The 18,554-nt window shown below is 42.2% G+C and overlaps 1 protein-coding gene across 2 annotated transcripts in view; it reads right to left on the reverse strand.

Moving 5' to 3' along the window:
• XDH (xanthine dehydrogenase) overlaps positions 1-18,554 on the reverse strand; it is an 86,563-nt gene that overhangs the window by 36,549 nt on the left and 31,460 nt on the right. For both annotated transcript variants that reach the window (XM_036748100.1, XM_036748099.1), the window contains exons 10-18: positions 17,077-17,169; positions 15,323-15,474; positions 13,678-13,771; positions 11,378-11,487; positions 5,370-5,554; positions 5,075-5,246; positions 2,364-2,447; positions 1,445-1,614; positions 55-178 (exon numbers count right to left, since the gene is read on the reverse strand). In XM_036748100.1, coding sequence (XP_036603995.1) covers positions 55-178; positions 1,445-1,614; positions 2,364-2,447; positions 5,075-5,246; positions 5,370-5,554; positions 11,378-11,487; positions 13,678-13,771; positions 15,323-15,474; positions 17,077-17,169 — 1,184 coding nt within the window. The remainder of the gene's footprint in view (positions 1-54; positions 179-1,444; positions 1,615-2,363; positions 2,448-5,074; positions 5,247-5,369; positions 5,555-11,377; positions 11,488-13,677; positions 13,772-15,322; positions 15,475-17,076; positions 17,170-18,554) is intronic.

Raw genomic sequence — 18,554 nt, forward strand, 5'->3', positions numbered from 1 at the left:
GACATGGCCAAGATTAAAGACATAAAAGTCTCCATTTACTTCAACAAGTCATACCTTATGTTTAGCAAAGACAGTTTCATCATTATATATTCCAGTTTCATTACTCCCGGGAATATCATCAGCTGAGATGAAACAAACAAACCCAGGGACTTTCTGAGCTTCTGAAGCATCTATGGACCTAAAAGAATGAGCATCACGTGTGAGAAGGCAAGGAAGTTGCAGCAAGCTCTATTACTCAGGCTGGGTCTCCACAGGCAAAATGAAAAAGAGAAATAATTATCTAGTTAATTTAGTCACTGTTTTCTCCCATTTCGAGACTTGTTTTTGTCTGCAGTCCTCCACTCTACACTTTGGATTGTGATTACTGGTCCAGTTCTGCCCCTTGCCCCTACCCTGATGCCAAGGGAATAGAAAAATCACAGAGACATAGCACAGGGTAAGAAAAAGTCCCTGGACTTGGAATTTGAAGCTATGGCTCTGTCACTTACCAGCTACATGACCTGTCCCATCGCCTCTCTGAGGCTCACTCAGATCATCCATAAAACCAAGAGAACAATACTAACACCGCCTTTCTTCCAGCACCATCATTAATTGCTAATCTTTGTGAAATGTTTTAAAAGGTGTTATATAAAAGTGAGTTATTATTATTGTTCCCCCTAATATGCAGAAGACTGTGCTAGACACTGAATTTTCTGATACAACCCTGATGCAAAAGCTAGGGAGAAAATTCGCTCACCCATTTTCCACAGCCCATGTGCTACTATCCAATATCATGATCCCAGAGGGAAAGTTACAGTGTTTGGATCTCAAATGGTCCAGGGTACTATGAGAGGGGAGCCTGACGTAACCAAGCTGCAGAAATTCTCTGATCATCTCCTCCACGGAAAAATGAGAATACGGATAAGGCGTGTCTGTTCTTTGAACATCCTCCCCTCCATCCAGATGTTATTTAGCTAAAAGGAAGAATGCTTGAGATGGCATTGACAAAGTACCACCCTAGTCTCCTATGTTGTTTAAGTAATTTCAGTCAATTAGTCTAGGTTTTTAGGTTCCAACAGAAATAATACGTCATAACACTTCATATCACTTCCCTGAAAGTACTTGCCAAGTCTTTTAAGTTTTCCCTATGTTTAGCTAGAGAACTGAATGGTTAAAATGGAGATCAAATCAATCAATTAATAAATATCTGATGCCCTTTAGATTTTGAGGGAGAATACGGTGCTCTGGTGTGAACACACAAAAGTGAGCTGAGACCTCAATTGATTAGTTAGAATTCTCCAGGAATCTTACAATCTGAAAAAAATAAGTTTTTAGATGCAAGATTCCTGGAGAATTCTGAATACGATAAAACCTTCTATAATCAATCCTAGGAAGATACCACCTAATTCCTAATTTTTAGGTCCAAGGGTCACTTTATTCCATCGCATCCATAGCTACAACTCACTTGATTTTGGCATGAGCCTTGGTGCTGGTGACTAGTCGAAGGTAGAGTTCATTAGAAAAGACAGGGATGTCATCACAGTACACGGCCTCCCCTGAGGCCTGCATGGCGGCAGAAAGGTGGGGTATGGGCCGGCCCACCATGTCATCTTCATCCTGTCCCTTGGGAACTTCCTAGAACAAGAGGAGTGTCCAGTCAGCCTAAGCCTCTGAAGGAGGTGTCTCTCCAACTACTCAAGGAAAGAGGAAAAAACTCTGAGCTAAGGAGGCTGGAGAAATAAGACTGAGAGATACAAGGAGACAAAAAAGGTTAGAAGGCATAGGATCACAGAAATAAAGGGAACCTCTGAGGCCAGTAATCCAAACCGCTCATTGTACATGAGAAAACTGAGGCCTGAGGAGTTTACAAAACTCACCCACAGTCACTCAGGTAGGAGGCAGCAGAGGAAGGCTTTGAACGCAGGTTTTTTTTTCCACTTTATAATACTGCCTGCTAGTAAGATTGGAGAAGACAGTATGGCTTCAAGATTGAGTGCAATACAGAAGGAGGTGGAAGAAGCAGTTTTTGATGAGAAGGGAAAGCAAAGGTGAGCATGATTAATCCCGTTCTGTCCAGCAGCCCTGGAGAGGGACAGAAGAGACAAGAGACGGGGGGAGGGGTTGATCATTATTTAAGGAATAGATAAAAAATAGAAACTGAAGCTCCAAAAAGAAAAAAAAATGCCATATTGATCTGAATATGATTTTAGGTTTCTTTACCTGAAGAAAAATTCTGGAATTATTCTCTGACTTTTTATTCCAAAGTGTCTAAGGATCACTGTCCTAAATGCATTCAGTAGTCTTCCTACTTATAGCCCATGCCAGTTCAGAAAGGTTAAGTCAGGACAGGTCCTCCAGGTAATGCCAGGTGCCTTTCCACTTACCTGGAAGAGCTGGACATTGGCGGGGGCCTCTTTTTGAAAGAGGTCAGTGGCGCTGACATAGGTTGGATCCAGTTTATCACATTTCTATGAAAGAAAGAAGACAAAAATGAGCCTGGCTGTACATGTTCACAATATTCCAGTCAGTCAGATGACATGCTAAGTAAGCATTGTGGATACAGAAAGAGGCAAAAGACTGTCCTTGCCCTCAAGGAGCTTAAAATCTAGTGGGGGAGACAAGAAATATACAAACATGTACAAACAAGGTATATACAGGACAAATAAGAGGGGTTGAGAAAGGCTTCCTGTAGGATAGGATTTTAGTCGGGACTTATTGGGAATGTCCAACAGGTGGATATTCATCATCGGTCTTAACTTTTACCCAGACGAAGACTTTTCAACTAGGGGAGGGGTTATTTCATTTTATATCCCCCATATGCTATACAGGAATAGCCATTCTATCCTTGAACAACGATGACCTTCGGAAAACAGATTATTTAACAGCATCTTTCCATAGGATCATGTACAGAAAGAGACAGAGTGATGAGGGATCTTAGGGGAATCCACACAGGGATATTTTTGATACATGTATTAATTCTCTCTGCAGCCTAAGCAGTATAGTGGAGAGAGACCTGGCCCAGGTGCCAGGAAGTGCTAGATTCAAGCCTTGCCTACGACACATATTAGGGCAGCTAGGTGGCACAGTGGATAGAGTGCCAGGCCTGGAGTCAGGGATTCATCTTCCTTAGTTCAAATCTGGCCTCAGATACTTCCAAGCTGTGTGACCCCGGGCAAGTCACTCGACCCTGTTTGCCTCACTTTCCTCATCTGTAAATTGAGCTAGAGAAGGAAATGGCAAACCACTCCAGTATCTTTGCCAAGAAAACTCCAAACGGGGTCATGAAGAGTAGGACATGACTGAAACAACTGAACAACAACAAATGACAAATATTGGCTATATGACCCTGGGCAAGCCATTTAATTTCTCAGGGACCCCCTCCTCCCCGCCCCCCCCCAAGCAACTCCATAATAGTCTAAGTTAGGGAAGATGTCGATCTGCCTTGGGAGAAGAAATTACTCACCAAGTGCTTTCTACCCTCCTAAAATCACAGATCCTGTCCCTCCCCACCCCTACCTCCAAATTGATGATCTATATTCTATACCTAGTTATCGCCTACTCTGAAGGATCAGTGTTTCCTATGGTCTACACCAGCTCTACATTCCACGGCTCTTCCCCTCCAATACATTTAGACAGCACTCTAAGAGCCAAGCTCTTTTTCTGTTTGTTTGTTTTTTGTTTTGTTTTTGGAGTGGGGAAGGCTGGGCAATTGAGGTTAAATGACTTGCCAAGGTCACACAGTTACTAAGTGTGTCAAGTGTCTGAGGTCACATTTGAACTCAGGTCCACCTGACTCCAGGGCCAGTACTCTACTCGGTGTGCCACCTAGCTGCCCCAAGAGCCAAGCTCTTGACCCGTTATCTCTTTGGATTTTCGTAGCAGCCCTATGAGATAATTGTTATGATGATCTACATTTTACAGATGAGAAAACCAAGACACAAAGCCTAGCACTAGCCTAACATAATAAATGACTGTTGATTGAAAAATAAGACTCAGACAGATGATGTGATTTGCCCAAGGCTGCACAGTTAGGCAGAATTTGAGTTCAGATCTCTCTGACTTGAAACTCAGCACTCTAGAAACTATGCCATGCTACCCCCAGTGGTCCATTTGGAAGGACAAGATAGTCTAAAATTACCCAGGTCTGTCTATACATGTCTCTGTGTTGTTGCTGTTCAGTTGTATCTGACTCTGGAGGACTCCATTTGGGGTTTCCTTGGTAAAGATACTGTAGTAGTTTGCCAATTCCTTCTCAGGCTCATTTTACAGATGAGGAAACTGAGGCAAACCAGGTTAAGTGACTTGCCAGAGTCACACAGCTAGGAAGTGTCTGAGGTCAGATTTAAGCTCAGGTCTTCCTGACTCCAGGCACAGCACTCTATTCACTGTACCACATGTCTGTTTAGTTTTAGATTGTGGCATGTAATCTAAAACTCTACAGGTCTCTACAGGTCATCCCCCACCCCTCACCCCCACTCCCAATTTTGTGATTAATTCCTTCTGCCAACACAGATTAGCAATTATTCTGCATCTTGGGATCTTGGACAGTTGGCTGAGGCACTGAAAGGTTGTGACTTGCCCAGGGTCACACATATATCAGAGATGACATTTGAACCAGGTCTCCCTGACTCTGAGGCCAGCCCTCTATCTATTATCCAATGCAGCCCCTCACACAGTTTCAAAATGCTGTGCTAATGTTCTCTTTCCCACTGGTCCTTGCGTTTCCAAAGGGAACGTGTATTTGCCCTGCTGGGAGCACACAGGACAGAGGACTGAAGACATACGACTGTCTCCTCAACCAGAAGTATCAAACACAAAGCCTCCACAACACTCCCAGGTATAAAACCAGATTAAAATGTAATTGGGAAATATTTAACAAAATAAATAAAAACACAATAGGACATAGATAATGTTAACATATGGTTTTCTAAGTCAATATGCAGCCAGCAGGGATCCTTATGTACAGTTTAGTGGCCCCCTATTCTATTTGTTTGATGCCACTGCCCCAGACGACTATTCCTTGGGCACATCAACCAAGGCGGGTCATGAAACCTCCCTGTGAGAGCCCCACCCAAGCCAGCCCTCCAGCACTCACATATGTACTCTCTTTGTTCAGTTTCTGAAGCACCGTCAAGTAGAACTTAAAGAAGAAGCTGAGAGTGAGCGTACGTCGGAAGTCAATCATCCCACCGGGGGCATCTGGCTCCAAGCTCAGTTCCTCGGCTAGGCTGGCACAGACCTCTTGAAGAAGCTCCTCATTCCAGTATCTGGCCAGAGAGGAAGTACAAAAATGAAACCCTAGGAAGAAAGTGGCCCCTGCCCCTGCCCCTTCTTCCACCTCCACCTCACACCTTGCCCACCCCTGGCCCATCCAGTCCACATTCTCTCACCTCCCCTGCTGCTTCCTGGTGGTCTTCAGGGCTGGGATAGTCCTGTCGGCCATGCCTCCAAAACTGATATCCAGCTCCTGGACCTGGTGGCTTTCTGGTTCAAATAAAACCCTCATTCCACAGGTCACTTTAGCAATGTCGTCCTCCCTTCTGGAGGCTTGTTTGAAGGCTGAGAAATATTCCCCCTGAAAGAAGCATAGTGGTCTTCTATTTATCACCATACTTTACAACCCCAGAACTGGAGTTGGCTACATGAGGATTATTGTCCCTACTTTATAGAGGGAGCAACTGAGTCACAGGGAGGGCCCAGAGGGGAAACTGCAGGGAATCAGGGGAAGAGGTGACATTAGAACTCAGTGGGCTAGTACAGAATTCCTATCCCCTTTCGTTGGAAGATCTGAAAGTCTTCTTGCTATCACACCCATAAGACATCACAACTCCTGCCCCTAGGGCTATTCATGGATTACCCTTTATGCCTGGAATAGTCTCCTTTACTTTCACTTTCTAGAAATTCATTGTTGCTGTTCAGTCACGTCCAACTCTTCATGGCCCCATTTGGGGTTTTCTTGACAAAGACGCTGGAATGGTTTGCCATTTCCTTCTCCAGGAACTGTGGCAAACAGGGTTAAGTGACTTGCCCAGGGTCACACAGCTAGTAAGTTTCTGAGGCTGGATTTGTATTCAAGTCTTCCTGACTCCAGGTCTGACATTCTATCCACCACACCATTTATCTGTCCATAATGTTCATAATAGCTATTATTTATACGGCGATTTAAGGTTTGCAAAGCTTTTTACAACTGCTAACTTGCCAAGTCCACCAGGACTTATTAAATGCCAGGTCCTGAGCCAAAGCCATTAAAGCTCAGCTCAAGTGTCACCTCCTCAAACACAAGGTCTAGTCTAACTCCCTTCCCAGATGCTAGTAACTCTCCACCCAAATTACAGGGTATTTATTTTTTAATATATTTAATATATAACATCTGGGCAGCTGGGTGGTACAGTGGATAGAATTCCAGGAGGACTCACCTTCCTAAGTTCAAATCTTACCTCAGACACTTACTAGCTGGGTAATCCTGGGCAGGTTATTTAACCCTGTTTGCCTCAGTTTCCTCATCTGTAAAATGAGCTAGAGAAGGAAATGGCAAACCACTCCAGTATGTTTGCCAAGAAAACTCCAAATGGGGTCACAAAGAGTCAGACATGACTGAAAATGACTGAACAACATACAATACATTTTAATATTATTTTACTATACCTTATATATTCTTCTATGTGTATATGTTTCCCTCCCACCCCTACACCACTAGCATATAGCTTTCCGAGGATAGGAGACACTTCATTTTTGTTCCTGTGTTTAGCCCTGTACTTTTGCACCATAGTAGGCACTGGATAAATGCTTGTTGAACTGAATTAAATAAAACTACAATGAGAGTTGCATTAAAATGGTCCTGACAAATAGGGGAGTAAGGATAGGGGCATCAACAATCCATCAGAGAACCCCTCTCTCCCCACCATGTAACTTCCTTGAAGGCAGGTATTGGTTCATATTTGTCTTTGCAGTGCCAGGTACACAGTAGGTGCTTAATAAATGCTTGGTGACTGACTCATTGACAGCTATAAAGAGTTATCTATTAATCTATAAACAGGAAAACTGGAGCGTAGAACCAGAATAAGCTTATAGGATCCTCACCGAACAAATAAACTTTGATTATGGGAGAAATAATTTCTTTTTAAAAAAAGTTTGTAATGGCATTTCTTCCCTGCTGTAATATTAGTCAATGGTTAAAATTTACTGTTCCTCAGTGGGTATACAAATTCAAATATCTCCCTGCCATAGAGACTGACATGCCAAACTAAAGAAGGAAAGGACAAAAATTGGGGTGGAGGGGATGACCGGAAACGGGAGAGAATGGTAACAACTAGGACCATCAGGAAAGGCTTCCTGTAGGAGGTGCCACCTGAGTTGGACCTTGAAACAAGCTAAGTGGTGGGAGATGCAGAGGGAGAAAGGGAGTATATTACTGGCATCCAGTACTAAGTCATGAGATGCGGGTTCCTTCCAGTTAAAGGAATGCATCAAAAGGCATCATCCTCCCTTCCTTCCTTTCAGAGGTGAGGGACCCTGGATATGGAGTCTTGCATATATGGTCAGATTCAGTGTTGGATACTTTTGTTAATCTGCTTTTTTCCCCTTTTCCCTTTTAAATCTTTATTACAAGGGATGACTTCCTAGGAAGGAGAGGCAGGGAGGGTTGTATTCAGAAATAAAGGTAATGTAAAAATTACTCAATTAATTTAAAATTTATAGATTAAAATTAATTTAAAAATTAATTCCTTGAAGAAGGAAATGGTGAACTACTCCAGTATCTTTGCCAAGATAACCTCAAACAGGGTCATGAAGAGTCAGAAATAATTGAAATAACTAAACAAACAACAAAAACAATAACACATTTTAAAAAAGCCAAAAAGGAAAAGCTGCCCATCCTTTCAGAGACACCCATCCTGTTCTCTGCTCTACGTGGGAACAGAACAGATTGCTCCAGGCGTGACGGGGAGATGAGTTCCCAAGTCAAAGTGAAAATGCATCTGCTACGTCTACTTTAGTGCCAGCTTTCATAAAGAAAGTTGGTCCCTTTTGGAAACAGTAGCTGCTTTTGTGAATTGAAAACGACGTTCTTTTAGGCAGCCAAGCCCAGAGGCCATCACACAAGACCACAAGGTCGGCTGCTTTCTAGGTAGAAGCCTCCTTACTTCAACCTCCTGCTATGCTACAGGGCTGTTGTGGGCTTGGACTGGTGCTGGCCCCTAATGAAGGCCAGATTGTGAGCAAAAACAACCAAACCCCAGGAGGATGATAGAAGCCAGAACTAACAGCCACTGAAATGCAGCACAACGAGGTCTTCTACTGATGGCTCTCCTTCCAACTCAGAGATGACATCAGTCTCTTCTTGGAAAGACTGATAGACTTCTGCTGCTGAGATACACATTTAGATCACCAAGTGTTAAAACTACATGGAAACAATAGGTCTAATTGTCTAATTTAATTCTTTTTTAGAGTCTAAAGGTGCCAGTTAGAAAAAAATATGTATTGTATATACATACATATGTGTGTATAGATACAGAGATAGATAGACAGATAGATAGACAGATTAATTTAAATACCTTATGGAGATAAACTCTCTTAACTGTGTTGCTGTTCAGTCATTTCAGTCATGACTGACTCTTTGTGACTCCATTTGGGGCTTTCTTAGCATTGATACTGGAGTGATTTACCATTTCCTTCCCCCAGCTCATTTTATAAATGAGGAAACTGAGGCAAACAGGGTTAAGTGACTTGCCCAGGGTCACACAACTAGTGTCTGAAGCTGGATTTGAACTCAAATCTTCCTGACTTCAGGCCTGGTGCTCTGTCCACTTCACCACCCACTTGCACCTCTTAACCATAGTACTCAATAATTAGGCCAAAAGTAAAGGGGGAGGAAGGAACAATGGTTCCTCTAAACACTGTTTAAGTGCTAATATTTCTAAAGGCGGGAATTCTTCTTTATAATTCCATAGGATCACAAATTTAGAGCTGGGAGGGAACTTACAAGTCATCAAGTCTCCATTTTAAAGATGAAGAAACTGAGGCTTAGAGAGTTAAGTGACTTGTTCAGGGTCACGTAGCTAATCAACCTGAGGTGGTATTCAAAGCCAGGTCTTCCTGACTCCAAATCTAGCAGTCTATCCCCTCCACCATACTGTCTCCTTTCCCTCACAGCCACCAGCTCCTTAGGCTCCATCCAGGAAATTTGCCTTCAAATGTCCCTTAAGACACGGAAGTTCAGTACTATCTCTTGAATAGGTGACAAATGGAAAGAAAGGGTGTCACACTACCTGGAGCACTCCTAAGCTCAGTGACTGTCATAAAAACAACAAGAAACCACACAAAGCTCTTTGGACTTTAGAAACATTCCAGGAAATGAGCCAACTGTGGGAAGAAGGAATTTAAATGGGGGATGGAGAATTGTCAAATCAAGGCATAGAGATGAGTGAACGCTTGTGTGGCAATGGACCGGATGGCATTTTCCCAAATAAGACAGGAATAAGGATTGTACTTATGATTTCATTGCTATAGGGAATAATTCCTAGATAAGGAAACTGCCTGCACTAATGCAAGCTGGCACCTTTATAGTCTTAGAAAGTTGTCTAGTGGTATCTAACTCAAACAGAAATTGATCCACGACAGCTGCATATTGACATAGAAAACCACAAATTAGTATCATCTACATTGTATTATAGTTTTATTTATTTTGTTAAACATTTCCTAATTACATTTTCTGGTTCACTACAAGTCTTGCCAGCCTTGCAGCCACAAGTTTGACACCCCTGGTCTAGAGCACTGAGAGGGTAAGTGCTTGCCCAGGGTGTTGCCATAGCAAATATGTTCAGAGGTAGGATTTAAACCTAGGTCTTTCTGACTGTAACACCAGCTCTCTATCTACTCCCCCATCCTCCTTGGAACCAAAACTCTACCATGTAGTCATAGGACCATAGGAGCATAGACTTAGATGTGGAAGAAACTTCAGTGGTCCATTTCATCCATCTCTCCTTAACGTTACAGATAAAACTGAAGACCAAAAACGTATAGTTGACACAACAGATGATAGAATCAGGATCTAAAAGAATCCTGACTGGTTAGAGGGCTTGACTGAATCTAAGGTGAAGTCCAATGGGAGTTTATAAATAAGACTTTAGTATCTCCCAGGAATTCCAAAGATAAACTCTTCCAAGGGCAACATGGGGGAGGCATGGTTAGACATCAGTTATTCTGGGGGAGAAAAAGATCTGGAGGTCTTAGTGGATGGCAAACTCATTATTAGACGGTCATGTGATGTGGCAGCCAAAATAGATAATGAAACCTTGGTCATTAAGAGAAGCACAGCTTCCAGGAATAGAGAGGTGATAATTCCATAGTATTGTGCATTCATCAGACTGTATCTGGAGAATTATGTACATTTCTGGGTATCATGATTTCAGAAGCACATTGACAAGCTAAAGAACGTCCAGAGGACATCCAGAATGGTGAAGGACTGTTTAGTGTGGAGAAGGTAAGATTCTGGACCAGCTGTCTTCAAGTATATGAAGACTACTCTTGTCAAAGAGGGACCAGTCTTGTTTGGTCTGGCTCCAGAGGTCAGAAGCAGAACCAGTGTGTATGTAAGTTTACAAAGAAGCTACTTTAGGTTAAATATCAAGAAAAAAAATTTTCTAACAATTAGAGCTGTACAAATGAGGAATGGGATGTCTTGTGGGAGGGGATGAGAACCCATATTGCAGGTCTTCAAGCAGGGGTTGGATGACCACTTGTTGGGTATATTGTAGTAAGGGTTCCTTTCCTGATTACATCTCACTAGATGGCTACTGATGTCCCTTCCAACCCTCAGATATTTTATGAGTCTATGATCCTGCAGAAAGGTAGCGAGTGAATGGCAGAGCTGGGACAAGTATGTGATCAATTTGGAACAAGAACACTGAACGTGCTTTTCAATATAGCAATATGTTCTTGGAATTAATTTGCAGAAGTGATTTGGGGTTGGTTTGGTAGAAAGAAAAGGAAAAAAAGAGAGAAAGGAAGAAAAAAGAGAGAATAAGAAACAAAAGAAAGAAGGAAGGAAGGAAGGAAGGAAGGAAGGAAGGAAGGAAGGAAGAAAGAAAATTCCAGATGTCATAGGTTATGAAGTAGGCTGTATACCCTGCTTCTCTGAAGATCATAGTATCTTAGATTTAGAGGGGAGAAAGAACACCAGAGACCATCTGTGGTCCAACCCCCTCACTTTACCACTGAAGAAACATGTCCAGGGAGGTAAAGTCACTTGCACGAGGTCACAGAGGTAGTCACCGAGTTAGTGTTTGAACCCAGGTCCTCTGCTTCCAGAGTTAGAGCTCTTTTCCCTGAAGTATGTATCTCTAAGCATGGGAGTCAGACCTAGACCAGACTCCAAGGTTAGCTCCAGACAACACCTCACCTTCCTGCTGTAGGGAATCTCAATGGAAAGCAGTATCTCCTCAGGACTTAGGAGTGTCTTTCTGTAGCCAGGAAAAAACATGTGGTCCATCCGAACAGTCCTCTTGGTCCCTGTATGGAGAGAAGAAGACACTCAGGAGTAAGGTCAGAGGGCCATGTAAGGGCCCATCACAGCACAGAAACACCTGGGCATTGGATCTCTTCTTCATCAGTTCCAAATTCTCATGAGACCTTGAATCCAAAGGAAAGAGTTGGCATGGAAAACGGAGTAAAGCTCAGAAAGAATTTGGTTGTGTATCCTCTATCTCAAAATATCTTATTAATTTGGTAAAAAAAAATCATAGATAGGATTGTGGACTTAGGGGCAGAAGAGGCCTTAGAGACTATGTAGTTAGTCCAACCCCATTTTATAGATGAAGACCATAGAGGTTAAGTGATTCATCTGAAGTCATACAGCTGATAAGTGGTAGAATTGGTATTTGAAACCAAGGTCCTGTGATTTTAGACCTAGCATTCTTTCTACTGTATAATGCCACCTTTTTAAAAATTCACTCATTCATTCAATTAATTTTTAATTTTATTTATTATGCCTATTTCATAATGAGAAGAATGTAGTTCCCTTGACCATCATTCCAATATTTTCTCTTACCACAGTAATCCCCTTGACCTCAAACATTAGCTAGGCTGGATTATCAGGGTTTCTGAGCTTCTCCCCCCACCCATTCCCAATTTATCCTCTGTTCTGTTTTCCTAGAAAATATTTTTCTGAGCATCCCTTTAATTTCCAATTTTTTGCCCCCAGAAAAGAGCTGCTATAAATATTGCTGTACATATCGATCCTTTTCCTTTCAGGTTTTTTACCTCTTTTGGGATACATACCTAGTAATGGTATTGCTACGTCAAAGGGTAGGCCTGGTTTTACAGCCCTTTGGGCCTAGTTCTAAATTGCTCTGTAGGATGGTTGAATCGGTTCACAATTCCACCACAGTGCATTAATGTCTCATTTTTCCTCCACTCCCTCCACTATTTGTCATTTTAATTTTCTGTCCTATTAGCCAATCTAATAGGTATGAGGTAGTACCTCAGAATTGTTTTAATGTGCATTTCTCCAATCAATAGTGAGTTAGAACATTCTTTTTCATATAGCTATAGACAGCTTTGATTGCTTCATCTAAAAACTGTTCAGATCTTTTGATCATTTATCAATTGGGGAATGGCTGAACAAATTGTGGTATGTGATTATGATGGAATACTATTGTGCTACAAGAAATGATAAGCAGGATTCTCTCAGAAAAATCTGGAAGGACTTAACATGAGCCGATGCAAAGTGAAATATACTGCATACAAAGTAACAGCAGTATTAAGATGACGAACTGTGAATGGCTTGGCTATTCCCAGCAACACAATGATCCAAGACAACTCTGAAGGACTTATGATGAAAAATGCTGTCCATCCCCAGAGAAAGAACTGTTAGGATCTGAATAAATATTGAAGCACACTTTTTTTTTACTTTATTTTTCTTACGCTTTTTTTTTTTCTTTTTTGGTCTGTATTTTCTTTCACAACATGACTGTTATGAAAATGTTTTCCTTGACTACCCATGTATAAGCTATATCGGACTGCTCTCAACGGTGAGGGAGGGGGGAGGAAGAGGAAGGAAGGGAGAAAATTTGGAACTCAAAGTTTCAAAAATGAATGTTAAAAATCGTTTTTAGATTTTTTCATATTTTTACATTTACTGGGGGAAAATAAAATACTAAATAAGTTTTTAAAAAAAGAAAAAAACAGACATTCTGATGAAACATCCCTTTCAAGTAACCTCTTTCTCATATTAATAGTAATGCCAGCTTATATTTGAATTGTGCTTTAAGATTCGCATGGTCCTTAACATACCTTTGAACCACAAAACAACCCTATGAGATAGTACTTCCTCTTGTTTAGTCATTTTAGTCATGTCTGACTCTCTGTGACCCCATCTGGAGCAGTTTGCCATTTTCTTCTCCAATTCATTTTACAGATGAGGAAACTGGGGCACATAGGGTTAAGTGACTTGCCCAGGGTCTCACAGCTAGTATGGATCTGAATGAGTCTTCCTGACTCCAGGCCTAGCACTCTACCACTGCACCACCTAGCTGTGGAGATAAGTGCTACAGATGTAAATCATCTAACCAGTAAAGAAATTGAGGTTAGAGAAGTGACGGGATTGCCCATGTCAGACAGCTAATGATTGTCAGAGGCAGGATTTGAATCTGGGTCTTTCTGACATGGGTCCATTCCTCTATCCACTTTGTGGAAACTTACCTTTGGATACCAGAGTCAGTTTGGCTCCGCTGGCCATGAAGACAGGGTTGAGGTCAGAAATTGGGCTAGCATTGATGATGTTTCCCCCAATGGACTAAAAACAGAGATGTGGAACATATGGTTAGACTTAGCCCAGTCCCAGAATCCTTTGCTCGTTAATTCTTGATCTTTGAAAACAGAGCTGGTAGAGTCGGGGAGTTGTCATGACTCACCCCATGTCTGTCTATAATAGATATACTTTATCCATTTCTTGGTCTGTCTTCCATTGAATATCACCATAACTTCAAAAATGGGCAAGGTAGATAGGACAATCAGCTTTATTTGAGTCACCAATGGCTGGCTACTCTGAATGACCAAATTTGGAAGCTGGATTAATGGTCATCTGGTCCAACTCATATCCCCAAAAGAATTCCCACTACAACACATCTGACAAATTATCTGCCCGAAGAACTCCAGTGGGGGATAGGGAGGGGACCCTGAAATAGGCCTTTTCACTTATGGATAATTCTAATTAATTTTTCAGGAAGTTTTTCTGGATATCAAGCCTAAAATGACCTCTTTATGACCTCTACCCACTGCTCCTAATTCTGTCCTCTATGGCTGAATAAAACAAGCCTCCTCTCTTTTCCATATACCTCTGAGCACAGGTATCTTATTCCCCGTGAATCTTCTCTTCTCCAGTCTATACATTCCCAATTCCTTCAACCATCTTCATATAGCACAGACTCAAGGCCTTTTGCCATGTTAATGGCCCTCCTCTGAACACTCTCCAGCCTATTAATGCTTTTCCAAAAACATGGCACCCAGAACTGGACTCAAAATTCCAGATGTGGTCTGACCAGGGCAGAGCTTAGGGGAAATGCCACTTCCTTATTCCTGGAAGCAATGCCTTTCTTAATACAGTCTAAGATGTTGTTAAGCTTTTTTTTTTTAATCTTCAAAATTCAAATTTTCTGTTTCTCTCAATCTTCAAAATTCAAAATTTTTTAATCTTCAAAATTCAAAATTTAATCTTCAAAATTCAAAACTCTGTAGGACTCTGGTGATTCCTAGCCCTTTTTCAAACTGCTCTCTAATCATGCCTTCCCAGTCCCACAATTGTGAAGTTGTTTTTTTTAAATCTAAGACTTCACATTTATCTCTGTTATATTTAATCTTACTAGATTCATCCCAGTGTTCCATCCCATCAAGGTTCTTTATAGGTCTGCTTGTGGGATCCTTAGCTTGCTTCTTTATCCTTTCTATACCCACGTCAAGGAAGGAGTGGGAAAGAATTATTTGTCTTATTCAAGACCACAGAATCATAGATTTAGAGCTAGAAAGGACCTTGTGGGTCAACTAATTCAACTCCCCCATTTTACAGAAAAGGAAACTGAGGCCCAGAGAGGATAAGTAATTCCACCAAAATTACACAGGTAGCAAGAGGCAGAGCTGGACTTATCCTCTGACTCTGAGATCCAGTATTTTTTTTTCCAACCACAAGAAAACCGAGGCACAGGGAGAGGGAGATGCACTTGGCTGGAGGGTGCAGAGCAAATCAGCAACAGAGACTAAAATACAGTTATTCTAGCACCTCATGGAGTAACCTCTCCAACCCAACCAGCCCTTTCTGCTTTGTGATTGAATCTCTGACACAGGGACTCACCGCCACAGATTTGACCTGCTTTCCAGCAAACCAGCGCAGCTGCTCCAAGACCCCTTTGAACACTTCAGTCTGGTAGGCCGGGAGCTCAGCTACGGCAGCCACTAAGGCTTTCTCCACATCATTCAGAGGGCAGGCTGCCCCGAAGGAGATGCCTAGGAAGGAAGCTACCATCATCCTTCCTATCCACTTTGACAACCTCACCCCATTCCTCCCCAGTGCTCACACAATACACTTTCATTCATTTGCCATAGACAATGGTCAAGCCCTGTGAATTCTCCCTCTGCAGTGTCCCCCATTCTATTCAGCCATTCACTCAGAATGTTAGGTATCTACCATGTATAATGCCCCTCCTTTCCATTCCCACTGCTATAAATCTGGTTCTTTCTCTCAGTCAACAGCCTCCTAAATGGTCTGTCCACCTCTAACTTCTCCTCTTTCCAAACTACTGATAGAAAGCACAGCAATGATCCTGTCATATCCCTACTCAAAACTCAAAAAACTCAACAAACAGTTCCAAACCAGCTGTTGAATTCCTTATGCTAGCATTCAAGGTCTGCCGTGATTTTTCTTGAGCCTACTCTTCCAATCTGATCTTCTACTACTTCCCTGTAGCCAAACTGGACTATTTTTAAATGCATAAATCCTACTCTTTCCAACCTCTATACCTCTCTTCTTGCTCCTTCTTCCCTTACTTCCCCTCCCTCTTCTTTGTCAAAAGCTTGCCTATCCTTCAAGGCCTGGCTGAAATGCTACTTCACAAAATATTTTCTGTTTCAATTAAATGTGCTTTCTACCTTTTATGTTGAAAAATTAATCTAATCTGTATCTTAATAGCACTTATATTCTGCCCAGTTTTTAGTTATTTTAAATAATGGAACAAGACCTCAGAGACTCCTAGTCAGATCCATAGACAATACTGGACAGGAAATCCCACCCCAACAACATGCATACCCAACAGGGGCCACCCATCTTTGCCTGAAGACCTGGGAGAGGGGACTCATTAGCTCTCAAGTCACTTCCTTCCATTTTTGGACAGTACTAGTAGTCAGGAAATTGACTCTTCTATCTCTATATCTCTACTCACACTGCCACCCCGCCTACACCCCTTCACCCCGCCACCCAGTGCTAGACTATTGTGATAGCCTCCTAATTGGTCTCCCTGCTTCAAATCTCTTCCCACTCCAGTCCAGCCTCTGCTCAGCTGCCAAAGTGATTTGCTTAAAGCACAGTTCTGATCATGTCAGCCATCCCCGTCCCCCAACTCAATAAATTCCAATAGTTCTCTATCGCCTTTAGAACCAAATGCATAATCCTCTGTTGAGCGTTTAAAGACCTTTGCAAGGTGATCCTTTCTTACCTATCTAGTCTTCTTACACTTTATTTTGCTCCAGCAATAGCACTCTACTCACTTTTCCTCATATACACAACACTCAGCCTCTTGACTCTCTGCATTTTAGTGGCGATCCACATGCCTCCCTCTCCACCTCTGACCCCCTCCTAGCTGCCCTGCCTTCCTTCAAGACTCAGATAAACTCATACCTTTTGCATGAGACCTCTCCCACTCTCCCGTGTTGCTGCTTCCTTCCCTCTTCCTTTCCTTCCATTCACACTTTACATGTTTTCTGCATGTTGTCTCCCCCATTCAAACATGAGCTACATTAGGTCTGGACTCATGTTTTGCTCTGTATTTCCAATGCTTAGCAGTGTTTGGTCCATAATAAGTACTCCATACTCAGTAAGGCTCTCCGACTTACCCTCTAGGCCACGCTCCACAAAATTCAGCTCAGGGATCCAAGATGGGCAGACTATTAGAGGGAATAGCTTGTTCTTAAATTTCATCTCAATACCTTTTTAAAAAAAGTTAGAGTTAGAAATCCAGTTATCATTGTCCTCATAATCATCATCACCACTACTAGAAAAGTCAGGAAAACAACCACAACCACCCTACCATTTCACTGACAACTTCTTTGGCCAGCTATACTAAAATGCCCTTTCCTGGCTACTATTCTTTGATAGGTTTTGGATCCTTCTTTTAGAATGTGAACTCCTTGAGGACAGATACTGTTTCACTTCTGTCTCTGTTTTCCCAATGCCTAGGAAAGTGCTTGGCACGTAGTAGGTACTTAATACAAGTTTCATTCAGCACTGACATGATCTAACAGCCAGAACCCAGACTGACTCTTCACAACAGACACTTACTAAGCATCTACCATAATGACAAGGATAAGTCCCGGACCCGTGCTCTCACTGGTCTAGGGAATTCCAGGTGACGAAACTCCCTCTATCGATGCAGCTGCCATTTATAATATTGCAACATTGACTAGAGGACAAAGAAGCTGAGATTTGCCAGTCTGTTTCAGAGGTGAGACTTGATGCCAGGCTCTGGTACTAAGGCCGACTCTCTGTTCACCACAAAATGCCGCCTCTCGATAATAATTCACTGCAATTCAATAGCACCTGCTATGTGCCAAGTCCTGAACAAAGGGCTAGGGACACAATTATAAAAATGATGCTGTTCCTGTCCTCAGGGAGTTTACGCTCTATTCGTGAAGGTAGGACATTACTCCTCTTGGCAAGCATGAATTCACTAAATTTAAAACAATTTCCACTGGAAGGCTGGGTGGCGTTGAAAGAGGTGGTCACAAACAGGGATCCTCTCCAGCATCTATACATCAGGAAAAGGTATCAATTACTACTGACCAATCAAGATCTCCCAGACCTGAAATGCAGTTTTTCCAGGGCAGCAAACCTCTCTAGTTGTTCTCCAATGTGCCATTTCATCAATAGTGATGTTTTTGGTGAAAAGGAACAGCAGGTACAATTTCTCTCCCTAGACTGTCACTGACTGAAGTCAGTTGTCACCTATTTCTCCAAACCATTTTTAAAAACTGAAAAAATCTGTGAGAGTACTGGCCATGCAAGGCCTATCTTCAAGCTTTGTGTGAGCATCTGAACAGACATTGTCAAGGCCACGTGAAGAGCCTGAGATCTCAGGGGACCTAAGGGATCATGGGGGATGAGTGAGAAGGGTCCTTAGAGTTCATCTAGTCAAAATTCTTCATTTTACAGATGAGGTAACTGGTATCCTACAGGCACTGTCTCACTCACATAGGCTCTAAGTACTGGGGGTAGGTGGGGGGAGTTGAACCCAGTTCCTCTGACCCCAAATCTAAGCACTGACTCCCAAGTTCTTATGCAGCCTATTTCTAGGGTCACAAAGTTCTGGGAAGCA

The sequence above is a fragment of the Trichosurus vulpecula genome, chromosome 3, assembly GCF_011100635.1.
Source record: "Trichosurus vulpecula isolate mTriVul1 chromosome 3, mTriVul1.pri, whole genome shotgun sequence".
Taxonomy (NCBI): domain Eukaryota; kingdom Metazoa; phylum Chordata; class Mammalia; order Diprotodontia; family Phalangeridae; genus Trichosurus; species Trichosurus vulpecula.